Here is an 18,927-nt window from a genome sequence, read left to right as displayed (position 1 = left end):
GGCAGTATCAAGTGAAATTGTGTCTACCTCCTTTACTCGTCCAGCACGTGAAAGTGCAGGGGCACCAGCTACGTCATGAGTGGGCTTGAGAAGTGCTGTTTGCCAGTAGAGGATTAGCTGTCTTTGCAAAAAAATTCTAGAAACTGTGGATGCAAGTTTGGTAAGTTACAAATTCGAGCTGGTATTGAATTTAGCTATTCCTAGAAAGGGGTTTGCCCTTTATTATTACAAGGTGCAGCATGGAAGAGTGATGTATTCTTTGTTCCCAGAACGTGTGTGCCTGTAGGACACTTACTGCATTCAACTGCTCTGTGTCCTAAGTACACAAATTACTTAAGGGTCGGTCTATTTGTTGATTTTCTTTGTATAAAAATGTAACCTGCATTTTTAATAGGTGACGTGTGTCTTTCATTTTAGACTACAGAATACACAGAGCTGGATGACAGCAACTTTGACTGGACTTGTCCGAACACCCAGATTCTTTTCCCAAATGACCCTATGTTTGCTCAGAGTATTCGTGAGCCTTTGAAAAACGTGGTGGATAAGAGCTGTCCTAGGGGAATTTCCAGAGCGTAAGATGAAATTTTTTTTGTCTTTTGTCAGCGTAGGAGTGAGCCGAATAGAGCCTGTTACACATGGAAGGGGAAATATGAGGTGTTATTGGAGTTTGCTCTGCTTGAGTTGGGAGCCCTTTTGAAACGGGTAGCCTAGCTACAGGAAAAATCAGTTATGTTTTCTCTGGCATCACCAGCAAGACTTAGTTCATTTCCAGCAGGAATTAGTGCGTCTTTCAAAGCAAAAGGAGCTTAATGAGCCACAGGCTCAGAGTGGGAATTGTAGCCCAGGTATTACAGGGAATATGTCTCTTTGATTTGCAAAATTAATTTCTGTAGTCTCTTGAACAGTTCTGCAACTCTTCTTTGTAGTAAGCGAATCGTGGTACCATACATAACTTCACCTGTTTTGAAGAATTTAGGATGGTCTGTTAAAGCTGAGGAACTTTATCCTTCGAAATGCCTCTTTGGGATTTATACTTAATGAGTAAAACGGAGTAGCAGCTGTATGAGGAAGACTGGTTTTAGTCACTCTTACAATAATGCAGACTGTTTAGAAATGAGAGATAGCATATGGTAGTCTTGTTATCAACATGGTGCGTGCTTTTTTGCACTACAAAATTATTGATAATAGCGACAACTTTTAAAAAAGATAGTTTGACTGAGAAGTTGCATTCTAGTGAAATTTGTACTCAACATTATTCCAAAGAATTCTAATCTCGTGGTGGTAGGAATAATGCAAGAGTAATGTTTCTAGAATAATCTGTTTATTAAAGCTTTGATCTCTAATATCTTTTTGGCAGAGAAGAGAGTTTGGGAAGTGGACCAAAACCACCACTGAGAGCCAGAGATTTCATGGCCAGTAATCCTGAACACTTGGAGATACTGAAGAAGATGGGAGTCAGTTTGATTCATCTGAAAGATGGAAGAGTACAATTAGTACAGCACGCAGTGCAAGTAAGACCTGACGGTACTTTTTCTGAAAACTTCTAGTAAAATCCTGCTGGCAATGGTACTTGACACTTAGAGGCTCAGGAGGGACGGCCGGTCTGTGGAAGGGGGCACATGAGCTGAATGTGCAACTATATTTAGCAAGTTGACGCTTGTTAATGTTTTGCCCCAGCAACGCTTTTAACCAATCTTCCATTAAATTAGATGGAGACTGTTCTTGTCGAAGTGATGCACTACTAGCATCTTATCTGCAAGTATGCGTTTTCAGTGTGAGATACTCCTGTTTGTTTAGGAGATCTCTATAGTTATATATTTTTAGCCTACAGTGTGGTGGAGACGCTAAAAAGTTAAATTCCTCATTTGAAATGATGAATGAGTGCCAGTGAGCAGCCACTCTGTATTTTAAAATCTTTGTAGCAGTGATCCAAGCAAACCTAACTTCAGTTTTTTGGGTTTTTTTTCGAAGTTTCTCAAACATTTAAGAGGAAACTGTTTATTGTTTCTTTACTACTCAGGCAGCAAGTTCCCTCGATGCTGAAGATGGCTTACGGTTCATGCAGGAAATGATTGAACTCTCCAGTCAGCAACAGAAAGAGCAACAGCTGCCTCCTCGTGCTGTTCAAATTGTTTCCCACCCGTTCTTTGGCAGGGTGGTCTTGACTGCCGGACCAGCACAATTTGGGATGGATTTATCCAAACACAAAGCAGGGGTATGTGAGATGTGTATGTCATGTATTCCTAGCTTTCTGTTACTTGCCTTATTGTCTCAATTTTACAGCACTGGTCCTATTTCAGGATGGCTGGCTAGAGAGCGATCAATTAATTACAGTGGTTAACATGACAGAGCGCAGCGATGACAGAATGACAGCAATGACAGTCTTTTAGATGAGTGGCTTATCGGTCTGTGGCCCGTGCTCTGCTCCCGACTCATCAGTCATGATTTAGGATTTACATTGCATACATAGTATGATTTTTTTGAAACAAATGTATATAATCTGCAGTGCATCTCCTAAGAGATGTTAATCTAAGGGAAGTTTTTCCTACCATGTCAGCCATGAATTTGCAGAAGCCCTTTTAGTGTTAAAGTAGGCTGTTCTTACACAAGCTTTTATAAAAAGCTGTATCTTGATGGAAGAAGAAAATATCCCAGAGGCAATGGTTCCTATTGGAAGCAATAGGAAAACCCGATGACTTGGATTGGGCAAGATGCAGCTCGAAAGAGGAGTTCCAGACTAGCAGTTGACAGAAGAAATTTTTCCAGAGACAACAGTTCACAGGTACAGACAAAATACGCTGAATGTGAGAGTTTGGTTCTCACTTGGTCATTCTTGGCTTCTTAGAACTCCAGCTTCAGGGTAAAGATTGCCTGCGCTGACAGAAGACACCCCTAAATGCATTAGACTAACTGAAGAAATGAAAATGCTTAGGAATCCTTTGCAAGTTTGAGCCTAGTGCTGTAATTCTCTCTTTCTGTTTGTTTTTGTTTTTCCAAACAGACAAGAGGATTTGTTGCAACCATTAAGCCATATAACGGATGCTCAGAGATCACTAATCCTGAGGCAGTGAAAGAGAAAATTGCTCTGATGCAGAGAGGCCAGTGTATGTTTGCTGAAAAGGCACGGAACATTCAAAAAGCTGGAGCGATAGGTGGCATTGTTATTGGTAAATAAAATCTTAAGTCCTTGAAATCTTAAGTTTGTGTAGATGTAACCTATATTTTACAGATTTGAAGTTACTGGAAGCTGACAAGCAGCTGTTAAGCTCTCTGATGTGACAGTACTCCAACAAGGAAATTGCGATTTTTTGGAAGATGAAGAAATGTTTTGCTTTTGTTTAGTTCTGCACAGAAAGTACAGCTAAAGAAACTGGGATGGGTGATTGTCACTGCTTTCGCAGATGAAAAGTTGTTATTTTAAGGATCACTGAGTGTCGGAATAGTGCTGTCTGCTAGCTGCTGAAGGACACTTGAGATACAAATGACAAATGATAAGGAAAACAAGTACGCAGTTGGATTTTTGCTTTTTACAACTGACGTACTATTTTCTGTCCGAGATCCTCTTAGCTGACTGGGCAGTAGAAAGCTGCTCAAAAACTCGGCTGAAGTTCGGAGTTGTAGGCCGTTTATCTAACGGGAGGTTTCCTCCTTTTCCTTTTGTGTGCATCTGGCTAGATGACAACGAGGGAAGCAGTAGTGACACAGCTCCTCTCTTCCAAATGGCTGGTGATGGAAAGAATACAGATGATATCACGATTCCCATGCTCTTCCTCTTCAACAAGGAAGGAAACATCATACTGGATGCAATCCGGGAGTATGAGGCTGTGGAGGTGCTCCTTTCTGATAAAGCGAAAGACAGAGGTAAGATTAGAGGATATTTATACAAATTCGGCTTCCGTCTGTGCCACAGCGCAACGTGAAATGTACGGCAGTGATTTCTGTTGCCACCCAAAGGTGCAGATGCGTTATTTGGTAGCGGTAGCTCTGTTTGACACTGGTAATGGCTTTCTTAGGAAATAACTCATATCCGAGATGTGTCGTTATCTGCCACCCCCCCAAGTTAACATTAACATCCAGAAATGCCGTTCGTAAGTTAAATGTCACTTTGACTAATGAGAAAATACATCCTTTTTGGATTCCTTTTGAACCCTTTTTGTCATAATCCGCTTTGAAGTGGTGTCAGGAATAGCATAAGCGTTTTCAGTGCCCTACATTGTAAATGCCTCTCTCTTATCAAGCTCCCCAGTGACGCGCTTCGTACCCAAAAGGAGAGACACAACTGTTACAACTATTTTGCTTATTTAAGAAGTTGTTACCATGAGAAATAAGGCTGCTGACCTCAGATGTTTTGCAGTTTTTCGTGTGTAATACAAAAAAATTGCAAGCTAATACATTTCCAGTTAAAATGTTTGCATACAGTAGAAAATTCTAGCCTTCTGTGGAGCACTGCTTTGTCCAAGCAGAGTATGTAAGAACAAGTATCTCTAGTAAACCATGACAGCCTTTATTTTGTGCGCGTTTGCAAAGGTGATATGCTGAAAGCTACAGTGTTGTTTCTTCATAGCTGCTTACAGATTCCTCCTCTTTTATAACTATGGTTCAGCTGCTCTAGCAAAATACTAAACAGATAGCTCTGCATTTGAGAATTTGTAATGCCTGTCTGCTTCTTCCCCCCTCCTTCTGCTTCCGTTTGGAATCCCAGCAACAATCTTTAAAGGTAAAATGATTCCAAACTACATTATTGATAGCAGTAAGTATCCTGTGTTAAACGTGGCATATTCAGTTAAATTCCCTAGAAGTTTTGAAATATTAGTGTCCTGTATACTAGGTATAAAGATCTAACTCCAACTCTAACTGCATGGCTAAATTGGACAGCAGTTGTAGAGTTACGGGCTAAATTACTACTTGAAATATGTGTGTGAGTTGCTTTGAGTGGGGATGTGACGAGGGAGGCTTTGGCTTTGGCTCTCTTTAATTCCCAGTTCAGTAAAATTAAGAAACTCTGTCTTCCATTTGCTTAGAAGTGGGGTCCTGGTGGGTCTGGGGGTGCTTTACAATCCAGCATTAACGTTCAGTGGAGGCAGTGGGTATTTGCTTAAGACTGAGGGATGGCCACTAGCACTGACCCAGAAGCCACTATTCCAGTTTGAGGAACCAAAACTAATCTCACCATATTGGTTGCCCTTGTTTAAATGTCTTCCCTCACCTTCCTCTGTGAAATATGTTCCTTGATAACATTAAGTTTTCATATCAGTGGGAAGTCTAGGAATAAGGTCAAGGGAAGTGACCTTACTTATGAAATAAATAACAACATGCTGCCTTCCTAGGTGGGGTTGGTTTTTTTCAAAGCCTTTTTTTTTTTTTTTTTTTTCCTCTCCCCTCTCAAAGACTTGGAAATGGAGAGTATGGACCAGAAATTATCTGAAAACGATTCACATAAACAGAATTCAGAAGAAGCTACTTCGGCATCTCAGGATGTTGGTGCAGTCAGTGAGGAGCCTGAAGAAGGAGAAAGCTCTGATGTTACTGACCCTGAGTCCTTATCTCCTGCTGACGCAGACAGTGACAGCATTTCCATTTCAAATCAGGATTCCTCTGTCCCTGGAACCGACGAGGCCAGTGCCCCGGAGCCAGCATGTACGCAAGGGGATCACCAGCCTCAGGAACAAAAGACTGAGACAGAGTCAAATTCCAAAGTTAACTGGGATAATAAAGTCCAACCCATGGAATCCATATTAGCAGACTGGAATGAAGATATAGAAGCATTTGAAATGATGGAAAAGGATGAGCTATGACTTGTAATAATAACTTATTTGTTAATAAACAAGTGGAGAACTCTTTGGGTAAAAGTGAGGCCCTGATACCTGAGAACTAGGAAACATATTCAGTATTGTGATGAGCAACCAGGTTTCACCTGGAAATGACCACAGAAATCCAGCACGGGCTCTTTGTATTGTTTTAATTTTTCCTGTTTAAAAATGGGAACGTGCAATCGAAGCATTTGTCTGGCTCCGCCGCATGGTGCTGTAACCCAGGAGTCTCCTTCAGGGAACCAGCCCGACTTCTGCCTTCCAGACTCCAAGAGGTCTCGCTCCTTTGGCCTCTGGAAGGCACAAGTTGAACACGGTGGGGTTAACGTGCCGGGTAACGGTTATCGGTGAGGGCACCGGAAGGCAGTAGGTAAGCCACTCCTCTGGCTCGAGCGAAGGTGCGGTTTCACTTACCATTACTGAGTTGAAAGGCTTCACTGATAGCAGCGGGTGAAATTACGTTTCCAGCTGTCTTGTCTTTAAGACACAGCTAGAAGCGGTTTGATTTCGTCCTGACACATCATGCCGAGACGTAGTAGTGTTGCTCATCACTCCTTCCATCTGTTACCATGAAGAACGACCATGAGGACATGCGAGTTCTCCCTTCTGCTCCACTTTCAACTGGAGAAACGGTATAAACCAAAGGCGATGTGTGCTTTGTAAACAGGTTCCATCAGGGAAGCTAAGGCAGCCTTGCTCGTTTGGGGTCTACCAGATACAGCTTCACGGTGCGTTGGGAACATTATGCTTGAGGTTAAGGTAAAGTGGACAAGGTAGATGTTTCTCTTGGCCTTCCAGGTTGAAAAACCGACCCTGAGATAAGGAATTTAAACTGGCAATATTCTCTGCAAGGACACTAAACAGAACTAGATCAGCATATAACAAAAAAAATCTTCCTTTTTCTACAAATTTGATTTCTAACAGCTTGACTGTGCTGTCATCTTTTTATACGCAACTCCTATCTGTGTGATACTTCCGGCAGTGAGGCCAGTACCAGTAGTGAGGCGCAAGTTTTGGCTTGTTGGGTCCGTCGTTGGAAGTCCAGCGGCATGAGCGGCCAGGCTGACTGGTGTTGCTCGGGGTTCCAGGAGTTTGCTACAGGTAAGTGTGAGTCCTCGTTTGTTATCCCTATTACGAAAAACATTATTTAAATAAAAATGGGGATGTTTAAACAACCGAGAGACATTTTGACTGTGTCCAAAGAAACTGCCAAAAACTAATTAACTTGATTTATATAAACTGCTTTTAGTGAATTGTGGTTCAAAGAATTGTTTTATATTAAAGAGTAAATGAACACTGCCTATATGCTGCACCAGGCTAGAAATGGAGGTTTATATTCATCTTCACAACGGAATAGAGAAAAGCCCCAATCTGAATTGCACCTTTCATTTAGCTGGTGAAGTTATGTGTGCTAAATATGCAACTGTTAATTAGTCCAGCCATACTGTATGTATTTCTGTCTACTCCTGCACAGTACGAATGCCAGGCAGACGCTGCAGACGTGAACTCAATGCCACTTGCTGTCGAGAGTATCCAAATGCACAGGCACCTTTTGAGAGCACGACAGTCAATCAGACTATGATCCAGAAACTGATAACTTTAAATCACTAGAGTAGGAGGTAATTTTGAGGAGGAAATGGAGTGTTAGTGGAATAGCGAATAAGTGTCCTTTTAAATAAATCAGCTTTTAAATGTAGTTATAATTCCTTTGCACAAATAACCATATGGAGGTTTGGACTGAATGAGGGGGCTTGAAGCAGCCAGGGCTTTTCAGTTGAGATTTTTTTTTTATTTATGTTTTTTGTTATGTGAGTTTCTTCACATAAGGAATTTGATCGTGGGAGCCTTTTAAGTGTCCTTTGTTACTTGGAGCACCGGTGCGTCCCCGGGGGATGCTGCGCTCCCCTGGCAGCACCTGGACTCGAAGCAGCGTGGCCAAGCGCGGTCAGCTGCAGCAGCGGCGCCATGGGGTCAGCTCCCGGGGCCTTGCTGGTAACTCGTTTCATCTGCCGGTGCGTGGTGCCACAAAAGGAGCATTTTTGTTCCCGTGCTCTTCAATATGGGCTACAGCTTCATCCCCGTTAGCTCTTTTGGTGGAAATAGGATTATTTTTATAGTTACAGAGGCCCTCTGGTCATTATGTTAAGACTGTCAATATTGCAACTAAAGGTTTTCTTTTTTTTACTTGCAGAAAATTTATGTGTAGATGCAAAATTTTATTAAAAGGTTAACTTTCCTTGCCACCAGCAGCTCATTTTTAGTTAACTGCTTTTCCACATCTCTTGATAAAGCAGCAGACATTAGCTCTCCTTTTAAGGGATTTGCGAACGATCCCAGAACCCTGTATGGATTTGAAGCATCGTTTTGGTGGTGGCCTACCTCAGAGACGTAACTCTTGCCTCCTTCCTTTTGGGTAGGGCTTTGGGTTTGGGGTTTTTTTTGTTTGTTTCAGTCTGTTCTACTTTACCTTTGAAACTGTCACGAGAGCCATAGCTTTGTTTACAGAACTGAATGGGGTAGGGTTGACCTTTTGGGAGAGAGGACTAAATTGGGGGGGGCAGTTTTATTCAGGTTATTTTCAATTTGTATTTCCTTATGAGGAAATAGGCATTAGTTTAACCTTTTCATATCATTCTGAAAAGAATTCAATTTTCTGTCACTGTCATCTTAAAAAGCAAGAAGAATGTATTAAAAAAAAACCAACAAACCCCTAACTTTTGGAGAGGGGAGTAAGCCTTCCCAAAATGCTAGAAGTCTGCTCCCTCCGTGTGGAGTATCGCCTGCACGTCATTCATCAGTCGTCTCCTCTTCCTTTGTACGGGGTATTTTACGGTTACTTGTATGGTATTGAACACTGAAGAATTCAGGAATCGCAGCTGGAGCTAGCACTTATCCCATGCCATGTAATTCAGATCAGCCAATTAAGTTCTTATTTGATCTTACAGGAATATTCTCAATTGTTTACATTTATTGTATCTTAATGAAGTTTCAAAATGAGCCCAGCTTTGGTTCTTCTCCTGCTGCCAGCGCACCTGAAGGCACAGCGGTAGGCGTAAGTGTATGTTGAGAGGTTCAAAACGGGACATCTTATGCAAAAGGCATCAGTCAGAACATAGAAAAAAACAAAACAAAACATTCTGTGAATGAAATATTGTATGTTCAGATTTTATAAGATTTTTTTTTTTTAGCCAGCCCAATTTACAGCCGTATATTTTCTTATGAAAGATGTCTAATAACAGGTGCTGTAACACTAATGTTGGGTTTTACTGTCTGGTGATAAGTGTATACAATATTTCTAAGGGCAACTATGTACTGTGATATAAAAGTCTGGGCTAAAATGTATATAATCTGTGTACATAATTGTGTACTTGATTATAATTGCTGATTGTAAAGATTTAATAAAATGTAAATATTCTGGTCAAGCTGTGCTAAATTGACATCAGTTTCTGAGTTGCCCTCCGAGCTGTGTTTGCCTTGATTTTTAGCAAGGCCTTTGGTAGTCACACGGGTGCTGTTCTGTGTCTTTATTAGCAACCTTAACGAGGGGACAGAGCGAGTTCCCAGCTGCCAGCCTCGGGGAAACCAGAGCCCCAGACTGGGCCCAGGAGGGTTCCAGCTGCTGCCCCTCCTGCTGCGGGGGGCTGTTGGACAGGGGCTCGGGAGGTGGCAGCAGAGCCACCAGCAGAAGCAAAGTTGTCTCTCTCCTCTCTGCTGGGGTAACTGGAGAGACCCTGGAGCAAAACCTCAGCAAAGTGCATTACTTTTTTTTTTTTTTTTTTTTTTTTTTCTTTTTAAATATAAAGAACTCTCTTAGAGAAACCAACGTTCTCTCTTAGCAACACCCTCACCCAGTCCTTGGAGCATCTGGGATTATCGTTGCATGTTCAACTCCACCACTTTGCCAGCTGCAATGCCCAGATCCCCTTTGAAATAACAAGGAGTGTCTCTCCCATTGCAGGTGGCCCTGCCCCTATTTATATTTCTTCTCTAACAAGAAATCAGGAATATTTAGTTCATTATTTCCCATCTGAACACATGCCCGATACCTCCGGTCCCCAGGAACAGTCAGCGCAGAGATGCGGGAAGGGTGAGGGTGGCATGATGGCACCAGTACGTCACACCTCCTACTAAAACTATCCTTAATTACTTGCCATTGCTCAGTTTTCCCATTTCCACTTTCTAGTCAGGTCACCTGAATCTGGAGGACTTCAGTGGCTCTGATAAAAATTCACCCTCAGCTGCTGCTTGTTCCAAGGCCCATCATTCACGTCAGCCCGGAGCTGCTGGTGGCAGGAGTCCAATTTTCTTCCTATGTGCTACATAAAAAGATAATGTTAATAAATGTTTCCAGCTGGGATGGTCTCTATAAACCACTGTTTGCCTGGGAAAGTTCACCCAAGCTATTAAACCCTGGCGTGGGCGAATTCATCTTTATTAATCCTTTGGCGGAGGGCACAGCGTGACGACATGCCACCAGGGCTGGTCCCACGGTGGAGGCATTTAATCCAAAATGGCTCAAAAAAAAAAAAAAGAGCGTGCAGGTATTGTGTAGTAGTGCACCTGCTTTTGGGGAGCACCGGGACCGCCTGTGATCACTCGGGCTCGCTGCCGGCTGCGACACCAGGACAGCCCTCATGGCAGCAGTGCAGGGCAGAGAATGAGAAGAAACACAGAAAACCAGCTTCACCCTGCCTTAAAATGCTCAACGCCGACCATTTCTCTGCCTTCATGCCCTTGGCCACCGCGACACTCCAGGCTGCCAGCACCGGGACGGGCAGGAGTCGCTGGGTTTTGGGCAGGAGCCGAGGAGGATGCTTGGAGGTTTGCAGAGGGAAATATGGAGCCGGCGGAGCGGCAACATGGGCGAGAAGACATGGTGTGCAATTCAGAGCTGGATGTACTGAATTTGGCACGTTTTAGGATTTGTCTGTGGACCTCTTCTCGCAGGCGGCAGGGTGGTAATAGAGTTAAATGCTGACGGTTAGAAACAAGCGTGATCCTCCCCTCCACTTCCCCATCCCTCTGGCCTGATGCTCCTCACACTCTGCTTTCAGAAAATTAGAAAAGAAGGCTTAGAAAGGCCCAAGGGAAAAAAAAGGAAAAAGATGTGCAGGAAAGGGCATTTCCGCCACAGGCTGCTCTCACGGCTGTTTTATGTAACTGAGCACGTGGCTTTCCACGTTTATTTTAGGGCTTGACACGGGTTATCCGATTGCCAGGCAGGGAGCATCTCTGCTAAATGATGTCAATCTTCGCCGGACTGGCATTACAGCATCATAAAAAATTACATAGCTGCTATTTTGGGTAGCAGCACTCTCCGACTCAGTGAATAAATGCATCTCCATATGACTCACTCCGGGGGATTATTAATAGACACAAAAGCAGAATGCCAAAAACCCGAGAATATCACTCAGTTCCCACACGTAGCTTTCTAGTTTCTTGCAGCAATGGCACTCGAGAACTTTTTGTCTCAAAATTTAATTTTTTAAAAAATATATATTATATACAGGAGGAACAAATTTTATATTCAACTCACACCTTGAAGCCTTGGAAGGGGGGGAAGGAAAGTCTGCAGCTGTGGAGGATGCTCGTTGCTCCAGGGTACCACGCTCGGGCCCTGCATCCCACGCATCCCACGCTAACACCCATTCAGGGCAACGCCTCCCGCCAATAGAGCCATTAAGGGGAGGCTGCCGCTATTAATTAGCAGAGCTTGAAATACAAGCTCAGGTCTCCTGATTTAAACAGAAACCATCCGGGATGGCAGAGCAGCAAGGAGGAAGCAAGTCGGTCCGATAGAGAAGAAATCACTCGCTTCTGTGTGTGACAGCTGGCGGATAAATCAGCGATCGGCAGCAACCATCGGATAAAGGTACGGACTCGAGCCTGGATCACCCCCCGCCCCAGGGCTGGCGTCTTCATTCAATCAGCTTTTCAGTAATCAGAGTGGAAGTCACTGGTGGGGTCCTCTGCACCGTCCTGGCCCCTGGCTGCCACATGAAACTGCTGCACTCCAATAGTGTCAGCTTTCATAATGTGGGCAACACTTTAAAAAAAGGACAATTTTTTTCCCTAAAACATTCCATTGGTGCTCACAGCGCTGCCAAGATGTTGTTGTGGGCACAGGGAGTAGATGTCCACGAGGATGGTGTTATAGTTGGCTTTTATGAAGCAGGTTCATGGTCTCACACGATGATGATGATGATGATGATGATGATGATGATGATGATGATGATGATGATGATGGAGGAGATGATGGTGAAGGTGATGATGATGACTGTGCCATCTTCCAGCTCAAAGACAGCATTTATCTGGATGTCAAAGACAGACATGAACTCTTTTGAATTCCACCAACTTTCACATTTTGCAGTTCCCTGGAGTTGGGATTTGTTTCCCTTTGCCAAACACGACATCCACAACGGCACAAGAACTGAAATACAAATTTTTCACCCAGGGCTTACCCAACTTTTTGGATGTTCAGCGTCAAGGTTTCCTCCCCAACAGTAAAGCAAACAACCTGCCCCTCCAAACCCACCCCTGCATTCCTTGTCTCCTCTTCCCCAAACATCTCCAGGATGAAACTAAATAGAGACACATCTCAGCCTGGAAAAGGAGAACTTCCCAACGGTAGCAGGACCCAAAAGGCAGCAATTCTCCATCCTGCTTGCCACTGGGTGGGGGGGTGTGTCTTGCTGGACACACGGTTGCATTCACTCAGCTTTACAGACGGTGCTGGCTTTGGAAAATGTTCTTTAACTTTTGTAGGGTTAGAAATTTAAGCTTACAGAGGTGATTATGCCGGTATGTGGAGCCTGATGCTCTTCACTGGTGGCAGGGAATGGGGGGGACGAGCTGTGCTGCTGCTCCCCGCAGGCTGAGGTGACGTGGAGGGGAGGGAGGTTCTCCCTTTGCTGCGGGGGGGTGTGTGCGTGTGTGAAGGCACCCGATGGGCCATCAGAGCTCGAGTTTGCCAGCTCTCAGTTTAGAAAACAAAGGGGAAATGGCCAAAGTGGCAAGACGTGTTGTAAAATGCGACTATAAAACCTGCATCTTGGACATGAAGCTTATGTGGCACCATGGACTGTCACCTGTGAAGCAGCACTGCTAACCAAAGCTGTTAGTGGGACAGAAATGCCAGCAGCGATGGCAAATCACCCCCTTTTGTTTAAAGCTTGTGTTAAATTTGTTCCTCGGTAGATGCAGACATTACCCAGCTGGAAGCCTCTCCTCTCCTGAAGGTCTGGTGTGTCAGCCGAGCCGAGCCGAGCCGGAGTTGAGTCATCACCAACTCCAAAATCGAAGTGACAGGTAATTATTGTTTTATAGACTTGATAAAACTGAAATAGCTGAGAACTGAATATTTATCTTCACTCTTAATTTTCATATGATGATGGCAATGTCTTTGGAGCTTAAACATGTCTCTCTGGTGCTTCATTTACCTATTCACTCTTGTATCCTAATTCAGATTTTTTTAAAGTACTTGTGCTTCATGGGCAGGGCTCTCAGCCATGAAAAGGCACGCTGCAAAAAAATCATGCAATATTGTCGATCGCGGCCTCCTTTCTCCAACAGCAGTGTCTTGTGGCTCATGTCTGTGCCTTGTGGCAGCACCATGCACAACTCCTCCGGGTATTGAGAAGGTCAGAGCCTGCCCAAGTACGCGTGAGACGATGGGATGAGGGCGGTCGTGGGCTGAGGATTTTGCCTGTGCAGTCAGGATTCAGAAAGCATTGCTATTCCTGCTGTGCACAGAGGGACGGAGGGGTGCAGTAAGTCAACCTGGGGCCTGCATGGCTTGTCCACGGCCACAAAGGACTCGTGGCAGGGGAGGATGCAAAGCTGGGTCTTCTGGGTCCCAGGAGAGACACTTAATCCAAAACAAACCCCAGCTGTGACTGAAAGCAAAGGAAGAAATTAATGTGACGTTTTGGATGGTATAGTTTTGGGGCTGAAGTCCAGCATCAGAGAAAGCTTCATGGGAGTCAGGAAACTGCGGTATTAGTCAGGTAATTAACCAGCTGCTTTGATGATCCTCTTCAAGGGCATTTTGGCCAGGGTCTGCGGGCTGGTTTCTCTGCTATATCTACTTGCACATCCATCCTCACCGTCTGTCCATGGCCTTCCAGGCTGCTCATCCCCCGTGACACCACAAGGTCTATGTGCTGCCCAACGGCATGAGGCAGAGCACATAGACCTCCATGGGGAGCCACAGCAGGTCCTGCATCAGCCAGCCCAGGTGTATTTTTAAAAGGTAAGTCCAAACAGAGATTAGGAGGAACAACCACAGGAAAAGGCATTTGCTGAATATTGCCAGTGAGTCCAAGACAGCTTCCTAAAAGCCACCAGCAAAAGCCCAGAGCGCTTCTAATACCCTGCCCAGTTCTTCATGATAAAGTGCGAATCGCCACAAAATTCGAGAGAAGCCCAGAGTTTGCCAAGGTACGCTCTCTACTGGTTCTTACGGAGCCTAATTTATATGAATAACACGGAAAATCCTGCAGTAGGTCAGCAAGTCCATCTGACCACGCGAAGCCTTGCTCCCAAATGGGATGGACTGGAGCTTTGCTCAAGTCCTTCAGCGGTTCCTCAAAGTCCCAGGGCTGGAGGAAACCACCCCAGTCCCTTGTATCACATGCAGAGACTTGGCCCAGAAATGTCCCATCAGGAGTCCCAAGGGAAAAAAATACAGGTGTCAGCATTCGAATGATGTGAAATAATCCGCAGCCTTCCGAGAAGAAAAAAGTACCGATATGGTTTTGGGTTTCTTTAATCTAATTTAGGTGCAGCCTCCTGTGACTCAAGCCATGCTGTGTGTCAAATGCTGCTCTTGGTTCAAGGGTGATGATTTTGAGGCAAAGCACCACCTTGGTGTCAAGGGTTGGTGCTGGCTCCAGGAGCAGGATTTCCTTCACCCCTGAAAAAGCTCAGGAATACCAAATGCCAGCCTTCGAAATCGAGTAAGATGCAAGTGTCACGCAGAAGAGCCAGCTCCTCCTTGGTGCGGCATTAGAAAACCCATGAGTTAACCGAGTCTAACACACACAACCACATTTCAGGTAGGAGAGCAAAGCTCTTCCTGACTACCATGACTGGAGCTGCCTCCTTGGGAGCTGGATGCTGTATGGAGCGTGGAAGGGGTTGGGAGGGCGCATAGGTTAAGACACTCACAATTATTATATATTTTAAAAAAAAAAAAAAAAAGGCATCATCTTTTTAGGTCAAAGCATATATGCTGCAATAGATACAATACGGAGACGGGAAGTGACTGAAGGAAGGCATTGCCAAAACCTCATGAAACTAGAATGAAGGCAAAATCATGGAATCACAGAATGGTTAGAGCTGGAGGGGACTTTAAACATCATCTAGTTCCAAGCCCCTGCCTTGGGCAGGGACACAAAATGTGTCCCTATCCCTGGTTACTAGTGATGCAGTCAAAAATAACTGTCAGATAGCCAGGCTACAAACAGATTTTCTTTTCCAGGTGGCATTCTCCAGGTCAAACACATACTGTGAGCACCACATCAAACTGCGCCCAAATTGCCCCCAGAGCAGCAACGTTCAGCCTTCACAGCCCCCGTCTCGTTAGGTGAATGACGATGGTGACGCAGTGTGACTGTGCAGCTCTGGTGCGACAGCCTCCTAAAAAGAAGCTTGGCCTCAAATAGTTTTCTTGGCATTTTTTTTAAAAGAAACTTTGAAAAAAAACATTTACAGCTAAGCACAGCGTATCAGATAGAAGCCGTTTTCCTTCTCCTCCCATCCTCCTCTTTTTCACCCTGCTTGAATACATTAAGTGCAGAGGAAAGATGGGAATTGCTTTTCCTTGCTCACAAAGCTTCCACCAAAGCCCATGACTCTGGTGCCTTTGTCATCGGCAAGGAAAAAAGAAAAGAAAAAAAAATATATTAAAACTAATAGGTGGCTGAAAGAAACTCCATGCAAAAGGAGGCTTGTGTTTTGATAGACCGTGCCGTGTAACACGGGACTTGTATGGGGAAATTTATACATGAGACGTTCGGCCTCTAGAAAACACGCCACGTTTCAAAAGGACGGACCCAATTCCATCACTCTTGTACTACTTGCAAAAGCTTTATAAAGCACTTGTGAGAGAAGGATTTGCGGGATCAAGCCCCGGGACTCTTTATTAATTGAAGTGTTTAAATAATTGAAATGTGCAGGCTCTTGACACTCCTTAGCATGGCTACCTGCTCGAGAGCTGACATAAATTATGGAAAAAATCATATGCACAAAGACAGCATTATCACCTTGAAGAACTGAGCAGATCAAATGCCTCCGTAGCACTGAGCGATGCCAATGGCCCTAAGAAGGACGATGTGCTGGGAGGAAGGCGGTGAAACCTCATCTCCAGGGAGGTTGGGATGCTTGGGAAGAGTCATGTGGTCAAAGCAGCTGCTCAAATGCAGCGAGAATTTGCTGGCAATTTTTGACCATTAACAGGATAAAGATGCATGTGGTGAAACCTGCCAGAGAGGACCCTACCACTGAGCTTCTATATGGAAAGCTACTGAGGCTATGTAGTGCTTGAGTCGTCCCAGTTCTGCAATACAGCAACCACTCAACTCCAGCTGAGGTTGGCAGAAGACCGGGGGACTGAGGGAGCGAACTGGGTGTGAACACTGGAGGAAATCTCTTTAGTCAAAAAATTCCCTAATATTTTCAAGATTTTTCAGAAGTCACAGGTGATTTTTGAGGGACTTGAAACCCTTTAAAGGGACCTGATTTTCAGAAGTTCCCGTGAAAAATGGACAACGCTAAAGGGCTTCGGGCTCAGTGCCCCACTCAAGTGTTGGCCACATCAGCAAACGATGCTATTAATGCAGTCTCATGGTCACACACATCAGCAATGAAATCAATACAATACAGAAATCTATGTCTTAACGAAGTTCCTCCATGGAATGCAATGCAAACCTGGCCCTCGAATGGTGTCAAAGCAAAAAGAAATGTTGGCACAGGTAACAATCTCTTTGAAAGAATAAATACAGAAGGTGTATTTTTTTCCTTTTTCTTTTGTTATTTTTTTTTTTTACTTATGACAGCATTTGTTAAAAATATTACATCTGCTTTTGAGAAGGCAATATCCTCTCCATAAAACATGGAAAAATAAACTCTACAGGACACGCAACAGATACCCCCAGTTGGCACAGCGCTGCTTCAAGAGATTAGACCTGGAGAGTCTGGAGGCCTGGCTTTGCCTTCCTTGTCCCCAGACTCTTAAAACATTGTGTTGTAGGAATGGTAAAAGACAAGAATACATAAAAACAGTAAAATGTTTATTTTCTTAGAAAAAAAGAGATTCAAAATGATTGTGATCACACTCCCATTCGTGCTCAGCAAAGCCAATACTGCAAGCTTAGTCCTTGATTAAGATACCTATTAAATGAAACTCTTTTTCCTCTTAAAATACAAATTCCTGCTCCTGCATCACTTCCAGTATTTCAGTGATAACATGCTTTTAATGGATCATAGTTTCTCAGCTTCTTCTCAGCAGAGAAACAAGGCCTGCCATGGCAAAAACACCCCATCTCCAAAGCTTGAAATCACCAGCACTGATAAGCACTCCAGCCCGACCGCGGACTGACAGACAGCTTAAGGGTGTTTCTTAGATGCTTGAATGTTCACTTATGGAAGCTTTGTATAACACTACCTCATCTGATAGAAAACAGGCCAGAAGCCTCAATAAAATCAACAACGTCTTTTGGATTAACTTTAAGGATTTGCTGCGTATCTGGACACAGAAAAAAGTGAGAAGTTGCAACAAGTTTTAACTAGCAGCAACAAAAAGAGTTCCTTACGAGTTCTTAGCAATATTCCTCATCTGTTCATTAAGAAACACTGTAACTGAATGGAGCATATAATGTGGAAATTATCTTCTTCTGTTATGTAGTGCTGTTCGTTCTAGAAGACTTCCAAAAGGTCTCGACTGGGTTGTAATCTATTTACACAGTAGTACTCCTGGTGTGAGTGGCAGAATTGGCACTATGTGACATCCTCCTCTTCTGAACAATAATCACGACCCTGCAAGGAAAAAAGCCGGACAGTTCGTAAATGACTATTTTAAGAGAGGAATACCATAAATCGAGTATGTACTATTGATATATTTCGTTTCTCTAAACTTAGTAGATTTAAGTTCAGAAACCTGAAAAATAGGGAATGGAGTCTGCACAACTGCTCCAACCACTTCTGGGAGATTTGCGTGAAATCAGGACAGGAGACCCTTCCCTTTCTGCCACTGTTAATCTCATCATTTTCATCCCCTATATTGAGTTCTGTGGGGAATCCAATAAACTGATTTACAAAACTGTTTTATGTACAGATACACCCTGATGGACACAACGCTATAGGTTCGTTGCTAAAACGTAATCTCTGAGGCAAAAGCAGTGAAGCACGTAATCCTATGAGCAAGGCAAGTCAGCTGCTGGGAAGAAGAATACTTCATCTGATAACCTCAGCAAGACTTTACCCTAAGGGCAAAAGATACCATTCATATTGAAATCGCACTTGCACAATGGGGGAAAACAGGCCGAGCTTCACAAAACACAGACCGGTTGTGTTATGCTTTCCATCTCATCCCAAATGCAAGACTTGCAGAACATCTATCTGTGTATTAACCTCGGGAAGGTCTGGAGAAGATACGTCCTGTCCCTTGCTGGCTGTTTCTTGCAAAGAGGACCCGACGGGACCCGCTCTCCTCGTTTCTCTACGCAGAAACAGCCGCAGCTGAGCTCTTCAATACACAAGCCACCCGAGGTACAGTGCAAAAAACAAGCACCTCAAATGTCGTGTCAAATATCTGAACCTCGGGACTATTTCCCATGTGCTGGGTGGGTCACCTGGGTGCTTGCACGGAAAATCCCAGCGGCTGAGAAAAGGGCTGGCGAAGAAGAAGGAAAGGAAAAAAACACAATAGTCTCAGACCTGTAATAAAGTGTAAAAGCTCGACAACACCCTGTAAGCAGAGGAGACCAGTACTGCAGTGGTTAAATGGGTGAAACTTAACCAAAGGGGTACCCAGTTGCCCCACAAATCAAAACATGCCACTGTCGTGCCTGGGAAGAGGAGGGTGAAAGAAAAAAGTGAGGAAAGAAAAGGGAGAGAT

General features: G+C 44.0%; 2 protein-coding genes across 5 annotated transcripts in view; one reads left to right on the top strand and one right to left on the bottom strand.

Annotated features, from left to right (window-relative positions):
- Nucleotides 1-9,128, top strand: part of EDEM3 (ER degradation enhancing alpha-mannosidase like protein 3) — a 30,222-nt gene extending 21,094 nt beyond the window's left edge. The window contains exons 15-22 of one of the 3 annotated variants that reach the window (XR_010072207.1): nt 418-572; nt 1,358-1,511; nt 2,021-2,215; nt 3,002-3,167; nt 3,676-3,861; nt 4,703-4,750; nt 5,389-6,911; nt 7,683-9,128. Coding sequence is in view for 2 of the 3 variants with exons in the window: in XM_063343505.1 (XP_063199575.1) it covers nt 418-572; nt 1,358-1,511; nt 2,021-2,215; nt 3,002-3,167; nt 3,676-3,861; nt 4,703-4,750; nt 5,389-5,795 (1,311 nt within the window). In the remaining variant the exon portion in view is untranslated. Of the gene's footprint in view, nt 1-417; nt 573-1,357; nt 1,512-2,020; nt 2,216-3,001; nt 3,168-3,675; nt 3,862-4,702; nt 4,751-5,388 lie in introns of all 3 variants that reach the window. The other 2 variants (XM_063343505.1, XM_063343506.1) reach the window with 2 other exon arrangements.
- Nucleotides 9,129-17,080: 7,952 nt separating this feature from the next.
- C8H1orf21 (chromosome 8 C1orf21 homolog) overlaps nt 17,081-18,927 on the bottom strand; it is a 118,122-nt gene continuing 116,275 nt past the window's right edge. For both annotated transcript variants that reach the window (XM_063343992.1, XM_063343991.1), the window contains one exon: nt 17,081-17,846. In XM_063343992.1, coding sequence (XP_063200062.1) covers nt 17,808-17,846 — 39 coding nt within the window. In that variant the 3' untranslated portion in view covers nt 17,081-17,807. The remainder of the gene's footprint in view (nt 17,847-18,927) is intronic.

This window comes from Chroicocephalus ridibundus, chromosome 8, assembly GCF_963924245.1.
Source record: "Chroicocephalus ridibundus chromosome 8, bChrRid1.1, whole genome shotgun sequence".
Classification (NCBI taxonomy): domain Eukaryota; kingdom Metazoa; phylum Chordata; class Aves; order Charadriiformes; family Laridae; genus Chroicocephalus; species Chroicocephalus ridibundus.
The sequence above is the reverse complement of the archived record's forward strand: the minus strand, read 5'-3'. Positions and strand labels throughout refer to the sequence as shown.